Source organism: Lissotriton vulgaris, chromosome 9 (assembly GCF_964263255.1).
Source record: "Lissotriton vulgaris chromosome 9, aLisVul1.2, whole genome shotgun sequence".
In the NCBI taxonomy this organism is placed as follows: Eukaryota; Metazoa; Chordata; class Amphibia; order Caudata; family Salamandridae; genus Lissotriton; species Lissotriton vulgaris.
In genome coordinates this window covers 1,177,836,830-1,177,852,443 of record NC_141697.1, presented here as the reverse complement: position 1 = coordinate 1,177,852,443, position 15,614 = coordinate 1,177,836,830, and the positions used below count along the sequence as shown (strand labels likewise).

The 15,614-nt window shown below is 39.8% G+C and overlaps 1 protein-coding gene across 1 annotated transcript in view; it reads left to right on the top strand.

Moving 5' to 3' along the window:
* LOC147692971 (protein SSUH2 homolog) overlaps positions 1-10,084 on the top strand; it is a 159,828-nt gene extending 149,744 nt beyond the window's left edge. Inside the window, exon 13 of the mRNA XM_086939220.1 lies at positions 5,773-10,084. Within this exon, the coding sequence (XP_086795346.1) occupies positions 5,773-5,913 (141 nt within the window). The 3' untranslated portion in view covers positions 5,914-10,084. The remainder of the gene's footprint in view (positions 1-5,772) is intronic.
* The last annotated feature ends 5,530 nt before the right edge of the window (positions 10,085-15,614 follow it).

The following is a 15,614-nucleotide window of genomic DNA, read 5'->3' as shown; positions in this document are numbered from 1 at the left end:
TACAATCCATGACACCATCTTGTGAGAACAGGTGTCAGTCTTTGGTGTACTCCTCAGTTCGTAAATGGCACTGTACAAAACCAGTTCCTTGTCAGTCCATTGGTGTTCCAGTGGTTGGTCGCCCACACCTTCTGCGTGTCATGGAGGGGAGCTTTTCTCTCTGGAGTTAGGTCCCCAGCTCGCTACCATTTGCGCCCTGCCGTCCGGCCGGGTCTGGGCCGCGAGTGCCGTCTCCTCCTGCTACTCCCCTCCTTGGTGCGGCCACGTCACCCTGCCGTGCGGCATTCAAAAGTGAGTGGCCCTCCTCCTACACACCGCCCGCCGGTGTGTTTCCTTAGCCAACCATTGTAGGATTCCCGCCACGCCGCAGGGAGGCTCACGTCTTTCTGCGTCTCCCCCCCTGCCCCTGGTTTGTGGCTTCTCGTGTTTTTTTATCTACAACCTGCGAGCGCCATTGCTCCCCACAGGTTGTCCCAGAAGACTCTCATCCCTCTGTCAGAGAGGTGCACCCCATCCTGCCCGTAGAGTTCCGGGCGACCCGGGTGAATGAACCGGAATCAAATCGATCAAAAGTTGTATTCGATGTCGATATTAGTTATAGGATGTTTTTGCGCTTCGAAGTTGCAGAAAAAGGTTTTCTAGCCGGAGCGGAGAAACTTTCATCCGTACCCAGTGGCGGAAAAAAACAATCTAAGGATGGAGCCGATGCCCATGCGCAGTATTGTCCAAGGGAGGAGTCACCTATATCGTGACTACAAAGACTTCTCCAAGAAAACAACAACCTGCAATCATCCGAGCCCAACACCAGGTGGCGATCTAATGCATAGTGTACGATCTGCAGCTCATATGCCTCGAACATAATATTTATAGATTTTTAAACGAATGCTAACTAGACTTCAGCTAGTTGTGTGCTTTAGCAGTGTTGAAGGAGGCAAGGCTTCCTCCCAGGCAGGAACAATGTACAGAACTGGCCTCTAGCAATTTGGAGTTGAGGAAGAAAGGATTTGAATGGGTTGGATTTAATGACCCCTGTGATGTGTTAAAGCAGGGTCTATAAGATTTATACTTCTATGGCACAACGGCAGCCATTTATTTGTGCCGCGCTTGGCAATAGGAAGCTAATGCATCCACACCAAATGTGAAGAGATGGAAGTGTACCTACTGACTTTGAGAACGGGTTTACTGAATCATATTTAGAATTAACTGAATTCTTAATAGCAGGTACTGTAGTAGGGCCAACTGGCAAGAAGCAGACGCTGTTTGTAAGTATGACATCACACTTACTCCACCTACTCGCTTCACTCACAGTGGCACAGGAATGCACCAAAGCACAAAGAAGCATTAGATTGAAGCCTGTGCGTTCTATATGACCATAGTCCTAGGGAAGACAGAGAAGACAGTACGCCCCTAGTTGTATGAACGTGGTTATGGGTAGAGAAAACAGGAGCCATTCACTTGTTTCAAAGGAAAATGCTTTATCACAAATATTATTGTACTAAAGTTAATTAACATTAATAGAATTCTAATTGACATTTATAGTAGCATAGGATAGAGAAAAAAATATTTTCAAATCATACAATGTTTAGACGAACAATGGAAAGTGAAAATTATCACCAGTGAAAAGAAAGTACAGATGGTGGCATGGATACTATAGAACCAGGTTGGGAGTGTTTTCGGCGAAAAAGGAAAAACTGGACACTACTATGAAATGGTGCCTAGGCTTACTATTAGTAGAAAATAAGGGTTATGTCCGTCTTTCGGTGTGTCAGCCCCTTCTCTCTCTAATTCCTTCTCTTGTCATTAATGATCCTCCATCTATGATTAAAAGGAAAGTTGAGTAATTGTAGTATTCCATGTTAGCATTCCTTTTAGAATTGTTATGATTCTTATTTCACTGTACATTCTGTATCTGGGAGTTGGGTATATCAAGAGGGACTTTTGAGATCTGTGGTTGTCTGAGCTGTTTGTCTGGAATAAACTCCCTTATTCTACATTTCCTGGTTATGTGATTACTTCACATTCTTGGCGACGATGTGGGATTCATTAAGAAGAAGAATCCTATAAAGAAGAAGAGCCTTCCAAGAAGATTATTATTATTTTTTTTTTCCTTCTCTGGCAAACAGCGTTCACTGTTCTCATAAGGTATTCAACGTGCTGTCTGAGATTAATGTGCGAGCAAAGCGGCAGGAAGAAAGATTTTTGCAGTATTTATTGTGTTAAAGCCAGGGTAATTTAACGTGCCGTCTGACATTAATGTGTAAGCAAAGTGCGTGGAGGCAGAGTGGACATTATTAAATTTACAAAGCTCTGTTACATGCGCGTGGAGACAGACCGGCAGCATTTAAAAAAAATATAAAGTGCATCCCTTACGCTGTCCTCGCACGCGACCTGTTGCCTGGTTCTCTTCACAACGTTCATTCAGCGTGTTGTCACAAACGTAGCCATTGCGCAAGGAAGCTGCCTGATTGACGTGCTGACTCCAACACGCACGTACCGTGGTGATCTCAACAGGTACGCAACACGTCATCGGCAGCCATTTTCCTCCAAGTTTGTTTCTTAGCTACGCATAGCAACGCCTTTCACGAAGAGGAACAATGCGATTTCGGTCTTCCTACAACTTCTTTGTTTCTGCATGTTGGTACTTCGTTTCTTTAAAAAAAAAAGGGAAGGTCTTACTAGTCCTTGCACAGTTATTTTCAACAACAATATTTAACATTTATCTCCATTTTCCGACGGACTCAAAATTATTATTTTTTTTCTCTCCTTCACTTAATCCACACCAAGTTTCATCTACAAAGACATCGGTGACTACGTTTATTATTTTAATTTGTTGTTTAATATTTGATTTGTATATTTACATTATTGATATTTATTTATTAAGTTTACATATTTCCTGTTACTCAACATGTCTAATATTATTGCTCCTCCACATTTTTTACCAACAGCAGGTGAACCAAAAATGGAATGGGATTTATGGTATCCTATGTTTTTGGCATATGTAGACGTTTTAGAAGAAGATGGGTGTTCTCCCAAAAGGAAACTCGCTCTTTTAAAAAACTGTTTAGGAGGAGCAGGTTTGAAGGAATTAGCTAATCTTCCCGAGATAGAGAGTTCTGGTGATATCAATGTATTTGAAGTAACTGTTAAACAGATGAGTTTAAGATTTGGTAGAAAGATCAACACTGTTATGGAGAGGTTTAAATTTTACTCCCGAGCACAAAAAGTAGACGAATCTATTGAAGATTACGTAGCTGCATTACGTACATTAGCTAGTTCATGTGCTTTTGAGACTATTAACTTTGAGCAAGTTTTAAGAGATCAAATTATGATGAAGACTAAGAGTAAGAAAATACAAGAGCGCTTATGGATGGGAACAGAATCCTCTCTAAGTGCTGTACTTAACATTGCTAAAGGTATTGAACAGTCTGAAATTTTTGTCAACGAAATTAGAGGTCAAGCAACCAAAAGTAAGGAAATAATCCCTGAAGTGGCAATAGTAAAAGACAACTCTACTTTTAAAAAACCTCCTTTCTTTTTCAATAAGAAAGAGTATTTTGGAAAAGACAATAGGTCCTTAGGAAAAAAATCTCCAATAATATGTTATAGATGTGGCGGCACTGACCACGTTGGAAGTTACAAAGGATGTCCTGCTTGGAATAAAATTTGCATCAAGTGCAAGAAGTCAGGACATTTCAATAAAATGTGTAAATCCACACAAAAGATTAATATAGTAACATGTGAGGAAAGTGAAGATCTTGAACATGTGTCCGAAATTAATAGTTTACTATGTGTTGGGGATACTGAATGTAAAAATTTTCCTAGTGACAATATTTTGGTAGATGGTAAAGAGATATCTATGTTGATTGATTCATGTGCATGGTACACTATTATAGGAAGGAATATCTTTAACAAATTTTGGAATGCCACTAAACTACTTCCTCCAGATGTTCAACCTGGCGGTTATACTGGTCGTAAAATCGACCTAGATGGGTTCATGTGGGCTGAGCTTAAGTTTAAAGATAGGACAACCAGAGGGAAAGTCTACGTGGCTACCAAGGGTGCATCTATTCTTGGTTGGCCGCATCAGTTTGAAATGGGCATTAAGCTGGATCCTAATGCATCTCCACCGGTGTATGTTGTCCCTCCTGAGAATGATGAATTTTTAACTAAAATTAAAAGTAAATTTCCGTCTATCTTCACTGACAATTTAGGTGAGTTTGTTAAATTCCAACATAAGATCATTCTCAAGGATGGAGCCATTCCTATCCGACATAGAGTTAGGAATGTACCACTGGCTTATAGAGATAAACTTAAAGTGATTTTAGCTGATTTCGTTTCTAAAAAAATAATTGAGCCCACAGAATCTTCTCCCTGGGTTTCTCCAGTGGTTTTGTCCCTTAAGAGCAATGGCGAACTTCGTCTATGTGTGGACCTCCGTAGTTTAAATAAGGAAATTTGGATTGACCGGCATCCTTTACCTCACATTCACGAATTAATATCCACACTGTCTGGTGCCTGTGTATTTTCCACATTAGACCTTGCCAGTGCTTACCACCAAGTGGTTTTGCACGAAGAATCAACATTTTTGACTACCTTTATTACTCCTGAGGGTATGTTTCAGTATCGCCGTATGCCTTTCGGCCTAGCCAGCGCGGCATCAGTTTTTCAAAGGCTCATGAAAGAAGTTCTGGAAGGTTGTGATGGCGCTGTCGCATTCCAAGATGACATTTTAATTTTTGGAAAAGATTTTGAAGACCATGATAAAAAGTTAGACAAAGTATTGCAATGTGTACAGGAAAAAGGTTTGACTTTAAAATTCTCCAAGTGTAAATTTAGACAAAGTAAGGTGACATATCTTGGTCATGAAATTTCTTCCCAAGGTATCAAACCTAAATTTAATCATATCCAGAGTATTTCTAATGCTCCAGCCCCATCATCTAAAGAACAGCTTGTTTCATTCCTGGGTCTCACAGAATTTTACAGTAAATTTGTTCAAGACTATTCATCCAAGGTTCATCCTTTAAGATCTTTGCTTAAGAAAAATGTAAAATTTGTTTGGAATAGCGAACAACAGTGTTCATTTGATCTACTCAAAAAAGAAATTGTGAATGCCCCATTTTTACGGCCATTTGAAATTGGTAAAGATTGTATAATATCTGTTGATGCTAGTAATGTTGGGTTGGGTGCTGTTCTTATGCAGAAAAACCATGGTGAAGAATTTGTAGTTTCTTACGCTTCAAGAACTCTGCGTGGTGCCGAGCCCAACTACTCCACAATAGAAAAAGAATTATTGGCTTGTACCTGGGCCGTACAACATTTTAGACAATTTGTGTGGGGTACCAAGTTTCGTTTGCGAACTGACCATAAGCCATTGATTAACATGTTAGCAGCTGGTGGTGGTAGAACTCTAACTGCACGTCTGGCACGTTTAGCCACCAAATTACAAGAATTCCAGTGTGAGGTTGAATATGTTCCTGGTCGCCTATGTCACGGTTACCTCTATCTGACACTCTGGATATTGCCAATATCTGTACAGAATACGATGTAGCATTTTCTATTGAAGACGTTAATGGTGAAAACTCAAAAGTATCTGACTCTATTTCTGAAAGCGAGTGGAAAACTGCCATGTGTCAGGATAAGGTTTTGTCTGCTGTTGTAAAATTCATGTCTGGAATAAACTCCCTTCTTCTACATTTCCTGGTTATGTGATTACTTCAGTAATCATGTATGTTTTTCTTTTTTTTACCTTTTCTGTTTTACTTTCTCCTCCAGAGGCACACCATTGAGCTGATTCCACTCACCAAGGTGGAGTACGCCTGGAAAGACAAGTCACACTTTTATTTTGTGTATGGTATGGAGAATCAGGTGTTCACAGACGACTATCCGGCGAAGTGCTGCTGCTCTGTCATGTGACCAGTAGAGGGCAGCAGACAGCCGGAGAAGGATGTACATGCAAAGAGAAGGAACGGACCATACTCTCCCTGGACTACATCGGCTAAGCACGTCGACCGACTAATCTCATCAGAGTTTTTCCTCCCCTTCGAAATGCGCCTTTTGTGGTTGTTATCTATTTTAGGGCTATATCTAAGCACTTTTTGCAGTTATCTGTCTTATTACATTTTTTATGACTTTTGTACTTACATACCGATATCAGGGTTTTGAAATGACATGCAAGTGAAGCAATTCCTATATAAAGAACCTATAAGTAAATACATATATTGGTGCACACTGTAGGAAGCTTGTGAAAAAATAGAAATAGAAATTCATATGGGTTTCAGATTTCCATGTGTGTATGTCTATATTTATCCAGTGTACATGTATTGTCACTAAACTTACACACATGCACAAAGCATGCTTTGTAAATTTACACCTGGGTTAGCAATCTTAGGTAAATGACATGGCACATGCGTAAAGTCTGTTTAAACCCTTCACTATCTCACACCCCAGGAGCGCTCATCCAGTGTTCTGTGAAAATTAGAGGCCTCACAATTACATTGAATAAACTAAGTGGCTTGTCTGCCTTTCCATGCAGTTTGAGTAGCTAGCACTGATTTCCAAGACATCCGGTTCCAGGGCTTCCAGTTCAAGACTTTCTGCAACAACACACTAAAGTAGCCTTCTGCATATTTTCATTTTAACGAGGTTTTAATTAACTTTGTTGTGAAATAAATACTTTTTAAGTAAAAAATGTTCAAAGTACCTAGAGATTATTCCGTTTGCAGAAAAAGTCTTTCAATCAAATTCAAGAAGATTTCAACCCAAGGAGAAGCTGGCAAAATTCACACTCCGGTCCCTTTGAAAAGTTTCCTGTCTCCCATCTTGGCCAGTTTCACTCAACCTTTCCTCTGGAGGTGTTTTCCGGCAAAAATGGTTCTCACAGAAAAGTAAGATATTAAAAAGCTTTGGATCCGAAAGCTGATTTTGCAGTTTTTCAGCTATTAGCATATATTTTAAAAGTAAATTAAACACATTCTTTTCCCCAAAACGTTTCTTAACGTTCACTCAGTTTGCAAAATGATAAAAACACGTCATCATTACTTCAAAAACCTTCACAACTTTGCACACCTCTATCACATTCGCGGACAAAGTTTTTATAATATTATTTTGTCTCAGTGCCACTCTTTAATTTGTTTCCTTTGTAATCTGTTTGCTGTTTTTTTTACTATAACATGTCATTACTTAACCGTGGCTATATTTTATCGTATTGTATTCTCTGTTGTGTATTTTCCCATTGCTTTGTGATGATAATGCGTGTAATTTGTACTGCACAATGTAAATACTGGAAAACATTCTTCCAGCGACATGCTAAAAAAGAAGCCCCCAAACCACTTACTAGTGAAAGTTATGTTTGTGTTATGTGTAGTTTGTTACCAATTAGCGGATGCAAGTGTTTGTGTTACACTTTAAAAAGTGGTAAAACTACTTTTATTATAAAGAAGTTTACAACTTTCAGACGCAATGAGTACCTAAACATGTTTTGTTCTTCTAAACAAACTATGTGGGAGGTTCTGGTTTCTGATAAATTGTGAGAAAAGCCATAGCCAATCTTTAGACGATATTAGAAACGCCACCAACTTTTGTAGGGTTTTCCACATGTATCAGCAGATTTTTTAATCATTTGGAGATATTTTGGAACTCCACTTGACTTCATGGTGTACATAGATGCAAATACATATAGGGTGGGCTTGTGGAGCGAGTCGAAACAAGCTGCTGATTGTTAATGACTGGAGTGGTTGCATTGAGAATCTATTTTCCTTCATGTAATAATAGTAGGCAAAAAATTAGCAAAACACAAAGGGGCCGATTATGATGTCGGTCGGAAATCCTCCGACCACTAGTCGGAAGCTTTCTGACCACGTTTGAGGCTTTCCGTCCGACACGGTCGGTTTGCGGTCAGACCACCGAATTACGATGTCGGCTGTCAAAGCGTAAATTTTCCGGTCATTCCGACATGGTCGGAGTCTTCCGGCCGGTTCGACCCGCACCATAATCCCCTATGGTTGGTGGTTCCAAAGTCAAGACTACGATTTCGGTTTCCGACAGCCTTTCCGTGCCAGACTTTGACACATAAAGGCTGCCAGAAAGTGACTTTGGGGGCTTCTTTTAGATTGATATTTTAGATTAAAAATATTTATTTGTGTTCAGTAAAACTTACAGTAGACAGTGTTCTGGAATTTGTTACTGCACTTTTCCTTCCCAAAGACCAAGTTTGAATGCATCATCTGTTTACTTTAGGCCTTGGCAGATAGGAGGCTTTGTCACAATTACAATTTTGTTATGGGCCATGGCACGTGAAATATGGTACATGGGATATCTACCACTTTGTGATAGTGAATCCCTTCAGCCTAACTCTAAATAAGGCCCTTTTTGTGTGTCTTTTATAACCTAGGTTGATTATTGATACACCTCTCACATTATATACATGACATTATTTGGCTAAGAGAAACATTGATGTTTATTTCAGTTTCGATGTTAGGGTATGCCTTCTGCATCATTAATTTATATCCTTATTTTAAGATATGTTGAGTTTGTCATCTCCTGTAAAGTACAAGTTAATTTTTCTTATGCTGCAGTTTCAGTATATCTTGCTTCTGTCAAAACCTAAAAGGATTATTGACTAATGTTTAAATTTTTTTCTGTTTGCTATAAAGTTCCCATGACGCATATCAATCCTTATGACACATGGTTGTGCCTTCCAAATCTCGAGATCATTAATGATGCAGAGTCTAGGTTTAATACATGTTGTCTCTACCAAATACCAAGGGCATTTTTGCAATATATTTCACTTCTCATTAATGTTATGGCTTGCAAATTGAAGATTACTATGTATGTTTATTGCATTTTTTTTGCTTGTTTTGCTGTCCATAAGTCAGGGTCAGTATTTTGTTTCAGGTGGTACGTTGTGATTTCTATAGCCGACGGTCATTAATAATGCATACTCCAGGTTTTCTCGATTTTCTGCCACCCATTGACTAGGATCTATGTTGTGCCCTGAACATTCTCAATCTATTAAGTATGAATATGAATGTTGAACGTTTTGTATCCAAAGGTCAATATTGATGCATATTCCAGTTTTTTTAAAATATTTACAGCCATCTATAGATCAACTTCATTAATAGTTCTTGTTCAAGATTTAATGGCTCTTAAGCCTTCTGCAGGGAAAGATCACTTTAGAAGTACTGATGCTTATTTTTTGTACATGTCCTGCAAGCTATAGCAAATTATCTGTATCAGCTCTTATTCCAGGTTCAATGGATGTTGAGCATTCCATATCCATGTCCATGAATATTTTATTTTTTGTATATATCACTTTTGACACCCCAATGTTATTAGTGGTGTATTTTAATTTCAGTGGATGTTGTGCTATACAGTGACAAAGGTTTGCATACTAGTGTATTCCATTGGCATGAAACGTATACCCTATGAGCATACAGTGCAGCTCAGAGCAAGAAGTGGCACAGCACTAATCGGGCATCAAACAAATTTGACACATATGTTAAAGTGCCCTGTATGTTCAAGGAACAGAATTCCAATGCTTGCTGAGTCTTTACAGATGCACCACTAAATTATGTTAATTGTGTCCTCTACCCAATGTATATGTTCTTCATGTATCCCATGAGGCTCCTAATTGTGTGATCATCTTTCAATTTCAATTCAGTATATGTATTGACTTAGTTGATGGATAGGTCTCAACCTCATTCAACATTGTTGACTCTGTTTCACAGTAAGTCCGCTCTCATGCTTTCAACACAGCAAATACATCTCTTGATATGGCTCTGTCTCAGTTACTTAACTGTATATAGTGAAATGGCCACAACCTTCGGATTATCCTAATTTGGATATTTTATATGAGACATGATTTAATGTGTTATAAAAATAAATGGTGGTATTCTCCTGCAGGTCTGCTACGAAGACACAAAATGTATTTTCTTAACTCATAGAAAGTATGCTTTCTTCTGTACAGAAGATTGGAGCCACACAGAATCACCTCTGCTACTATGTACAACTTTATGCAACCTATATTTTTTACTGTCAAATGTTTTTAATACAAAAAAGTTAAATAAACTGAAAATGTTGACCTAAAGATTGTACCAACTTTTTCTGGTTTTCCCAGGTACACCAGACATAGTTAGCCCCATCTCCCCCGTGATTGAATGCTCCAGGATGTTCCTAGCAATGGTTGTGAAAACTAAACTCTCATGTGATCATTGTAGATGCCATGGAGTGGACAGTGATGGTTGAGGTGCAGGAGTATGAAGGCCTTATTGGGTGCGGATGGAGCCACACAGGATGCACGCCATGCAAACAATGAAGCTTTGTGTGCAGAGATGGGTGGGTGAAACCAGACTATGTGGGGTACTGCTGCTGAGCAGCACCAATCTCCTATATGCGGAAATAGGCGTCTAGTGCTGCAATGGGCTGATGATGCTGTCCCTCGTTTTCCCTAATTTTCATTTGACTACAGGAAGCTATACACATCGCATAACTGTCTGTAGTTCAAAGAATGTTTGCAGCGTTGTGAGTCTTCAGAATACGCGTCTTACCATAACTGTGAATTGCCACCAATATCTATCATCACTGCTGAAAAAGAATTATAATTGGTAAGGCCTTTTCACCTTGTCAAGCACTACTTTGTAATTTCCTAGGAACTATGTGGCATATTATGTCTGGCCAATCTCGTGGATCTTTTTAACACCATAGACTGTGTAATTAATCTTTAGCCACATTCTGAGTATGTTTTCTCTGAAATGTAGAATAGTTTATCTATTGAAATAGCATTAGATGGAAAGGCGGGAGTCTTTTCTGATTTAGGGAATGCAACGTATGCCCCAGGATAATGCACAGTCGACTCATGATTACAAGTTGAAACCAGTTATGTAGCCAATATGTACGCTCAAAAAGTATATATTTGCTAAGTAACTGGTCTTCTTAATTCCTTTTTATGTAAAACTTGCAATTGCACTACAGAGCCTCTAAGTGTTTCCTGAGACCATGTTCTCTTAAAACAAGCATGTACACTCTGGAATGTAAATTATACAGCATCGAGTGAAAGCCATCTTCACAACAGATTATGAGGACTGCTACATGTCGTTCTTGGTATATGATTGTCAATCGAATTGTAGTATAACCTACAAGGTGCTGCATTTTATGTAGAAGAGGGTATGTTTCACTCCTTAAGGGTCTATTGGAGGTGTTTCACTCCATTCATGCCAGCAATCAGAAAATAGAAAGTTCTGGGGCCATATTATATATTGTGCCCCAGGGGCACAATGGGCATCTGCACCCCCTTTCTGTGCCCCCAGGGTACAATGGTATTAGAGAAGGGACCGCAGACCCTTGTGTGTCCCCTCCTGCAACACAGATAGTGCTGCTGCTCATGTACAGCCAGCACCATCATAATAGAGTATTAGGCAATCCGTTTGCCTCTGCCCCCACTCCCTATTACCGATGAGGGCGCAGAGGCAAACATGCCTTTAAGAGGCACACTGAAAGTACGCCACAAATAGGTGGAGCACTTTCAGTACACCTGCTTAAGGAAATCCTCGGGGAAGGGGGGAGAGGAGGAGGTCCCAAGGACCCCCCCACACATCACCCTCCAGGCCGAAGCAGTCACTCACCGCATCCGACTACAAGGAGATCTCTAAGCCCTCTTGAACGTGCAGGCGGGTTTCCGCCTGCACAGAGAAACACAGCATCTTTTAAACAGCTGTTCTGTATTTCACTTAGATGTGCTGGCCTGGTGGCAGCACATGTTCATGACTGCCCTGGGGGCAGCAAATTCTTTCTAATATGGCACACGTTCCTTGTGTGGGCAGGGCGCACCTTTTGAAATGTTCTCCGTGGCGCAAACAAGGAAAATACGCCATATTCAAAATACGGTCCCATGTCTAATATTCTGTTGAAGTGGTAGAACTTTCAGAAGCCTATGTTAAAGGAATTTTATAAATGGCATCACATTGGTTGCGTTAAAATGCATAAGATGAAAACTTATCGGGGGTTGGGGGTGATGAAACACTACTCAGACAGGGTCAAACACAGGCAAACCCCAAAATAACCTGTAGCTAACCTTCTGGTAGCTTGGCACAGAAGCAGTCAGGCTTAACTTAGAGACAATGTGTAACCTATTTATGCAGCACTTCAAACAGTAACTAAGTGAAAGCACAACACAAGAAAAACCCCACAGTAATTTAGAAAAGCTGAGTAAAATGTAGTTAATTATTAGAGACCAAACCTCAGTATAGCATGAAAACAGCAAACAGTGTATACTAATATCAATAGCTTTGCCTGGAAAAAAGTTGAAAGCAACTGGAGAGAGACATGGTGTGACAACAAGCTGAATATCTGTTTTCAGTTGAAGAAGGCACATATTTGCCACTGGATGTGAGTGAAGGATATAATAACTACCTCCTTGTCTTGATTGTCTCTATACAGATGCGGAACATCTCTATTTGCACTTTGAAAACCAGGCAATCACCAAGAAAGCAGCAAACACTCTAAACATTAACTAAAAGACTTAAGTTGGAGGCATTGAACACAGTGACCATTGTCAGAATGTGTGTCTGACCACAGCCTACAAATGAGGCTCTTGAGACTATAGCGCAACAAGCAAAGTGAGTGTCACATTTGGAAATGTCAATATTGTCAACCACTATTTCACAGGAGAGTCAATGATGGATGGCAAGGGATGAGACAGCTCAAGAGGCCTTGTGAAAGTGTGAAGGAGATACGAAGTTGAGGATGAATAAAGAAAAGCTGTTTGTCTGTCATACTCCTAAAGACAACCAGTGGCACATAATTTGACAGTTTAGGAAGTAGAGGTACAAGATGGAATCTATTTCAATAAGGCATATGGAAAGCTGTATCCGTTTATCATAAGCAGTTCTCGAAATGACTGAAAGTCTGGCACTCACCTAATATACCCTGGATGCTACATGACCGCAACAGGAATGAGGCCCAAAATGACCAGTTTCTATGTCCACCAGTTGCATAACCCACTTGGCCTGATGATCCAGAGCTGGATATGAAATGGAGCATGAGCCTTTTTAAATGCTATCAAGAATTGCGAAGAAGACATTCTGAGAGGGCAAGATTCATATTCTTGAAGATCTCAAACTGCACTGAAATTCAGATTATGAGGAATGAACACGTTCCACAATTGAATAGAGGACTTTTATTCTTCCAGGGCGTAAGAAGAAGATCCCTAAATGGATAAATTGTATGCAAGATGTATCCAAAATCCTGACATCTTAAACTATTTTAAAATATACCAAGATCAATATTGTATGTTTCAAGGACCAAGCTTCGAGAAAATCAGCTAATTATTAGGGGTTAAAAAGTTGTAATACTGAATTTACAAAGTAAATATAGATGCAGAATTAGGGGCCAATTACGATGAGGCCCCTAAACCTCCGATCTGTAGTCGGAGACTTTACGGGCCTAATCGTCAGTTTCAATTCCAACCAGCTGATTAGGATACAGCCACTCGTAAATGAAACCTGGCGGTCATTCCGGCTGGCTTCCGACGGGCTCGGAGAGCCTGTTTGCTAGTCGGAATGTTAATTTTGATTTGGGCACAAGTTTCCGTTCGGGCATCTATTGGAATACCATCTCAGGTGTTAGCTGCTCACTGTAGGTGTTTCCCACTTAAATTCTTAAATTTCATCAGAAAAAAACTTTGTGCTTATAGTTTAGGAAAATTGTGTGAAATCCAAGTTGCCCATCTGGTAACATGTGAGACGCATGCAGTTAAAGCCTTATCTGCCATTCCGAGGTGTGATGTAATGTGCTATAAACAAAGATACCAGCACAGTTAGAGCATTGATTAGGTACTGGTGTTCCCATATGGTCCAGTCTAATTAGCCCATCTGGACATCGATTTAGTGGTTTGTTTGAGACCTTAAGTACCTCATTAGGAGACCGAGGGTTCAATTTATAGTTTGTCAGCCACGATACTCTGTCGTAACTGTGACAGAGCACCCTACTAGCCAAATCCTTGGTCCACCCTCCTCATTTAGAGACAGGTGGACCTTATGTATTCTGTAAATGGAGCCCCCTTTGGCCAAGACAACTGAATACTTATATACAACTGAATACCAATGGCCTGACTGAGTAGGGGTCTTTGGAGGAAGGACATTGCAATGTCTTTTTTTCTATGTCCATCACCACCAGGAAAAACCTGGCAGTGAGAGACAGGATGAATGCAACAAAAATTACTCCCCACACCCTGAGAGAAAGCTTCCTGATTGTAGGGGTCATTCGATTTTTTTTTTCCACAAATGAACTCCTGCTTGTGGGTTTGTTTCTGACAAACAAAATAATGTTAAAAGTTGGGTGGACGATCATCAAAACAACCAGTGGCCATCCACCGAACTATTAGTACATGGAAAGGAACTGCCATAAATCAGGCCCCAAGTTAAGTGGAAAAAATACAAAAGCTTTTGTAAGCCATCACAGTAGCTTAGTTGCGTTATAGCTTGTCTTTGGAACATAGGTACTGGTTGTGTACGGTGGGGTTGGGTTGAAATGCAGCTTCCCCACAGGGATACGGTTTTCAAAAGTGGCAAAATAATGTTATAATTATTCTACCACCATCCTGAAGCTTGTAGAATGTAGACATGCTCCCAATATTAAACTGAAATGTTTCCAGGAGGTATATATTGGCTAGGAGCTGAAAATGTGTGAAGAAACCACAGTTTAAGCACTGTTGTTTCTCCTTGAATTTTCTGCTTACATTTTCAGTGGGACAGTCTTTTAAAGTTTAATGTAATTGGTGCTTCTCTTTCAATGCATTCATGGTTAAAATATGAAAATAAAACACGAAGTACCACAGCACCTTTTCTTTTTTCCTTATGCTTTCTCCATTAAACCACACCTCTGGAGTGTACAATATAGGGAATACCATAGATAAATGTCTACCAGATCTTGCATATGTTTTAGCACACTTTTTCAGTTCTGCAACCACTCTTACCACCAGCATAAATTTTATTTTTGCATAAACTCCTATGTCTGTGGTCATGATGGTGTCCGAGGGAAAATTCAATATCTGTCCTCCCTTAGATGCTTGGATCTTGTGAGGATGCATGAATCCCACGTTTGCAGTTTCATGTGTTGGCACTCCCTTATGTCACGCATCATTTTTTTCAAGGGGTCATTGTAGCTAGTTGTGAAAATGAAAGACTTTGTATAACTAAGAGATTTGAGGGAAGTGGAAAGTTCTCAATTGGAGGATTATCATTTGGTGGAGAATGCACCAGTGAAATTACATCCTATATAAGTATTGGTCAAAGTAATTCCACAAAAGGATTCTCCATTTACTCCAGGCATCAAAATATTTTCTGTTACCACCAATTTAAATCAGGTTCTTTGTCACTTTTTGCTCATCCACTTATCTTGATCTATGTAATTTACGCAGAGATTGGAATTACGACCCTGCAGAGTTTTCCACATGGGCGAATTACCAGGTACAGTGAACAGCAGACCCACTTAATTTTCCTCAGGTCAGTTTTCTTTAGATTAAATCTGCTGTACTTTAAAGTGAAAACAAATGCTCATTTTATTACAAATGCAGCAAACAACGTCTCAACTGGAAATCATTAATACAGGACAGTAAAAAC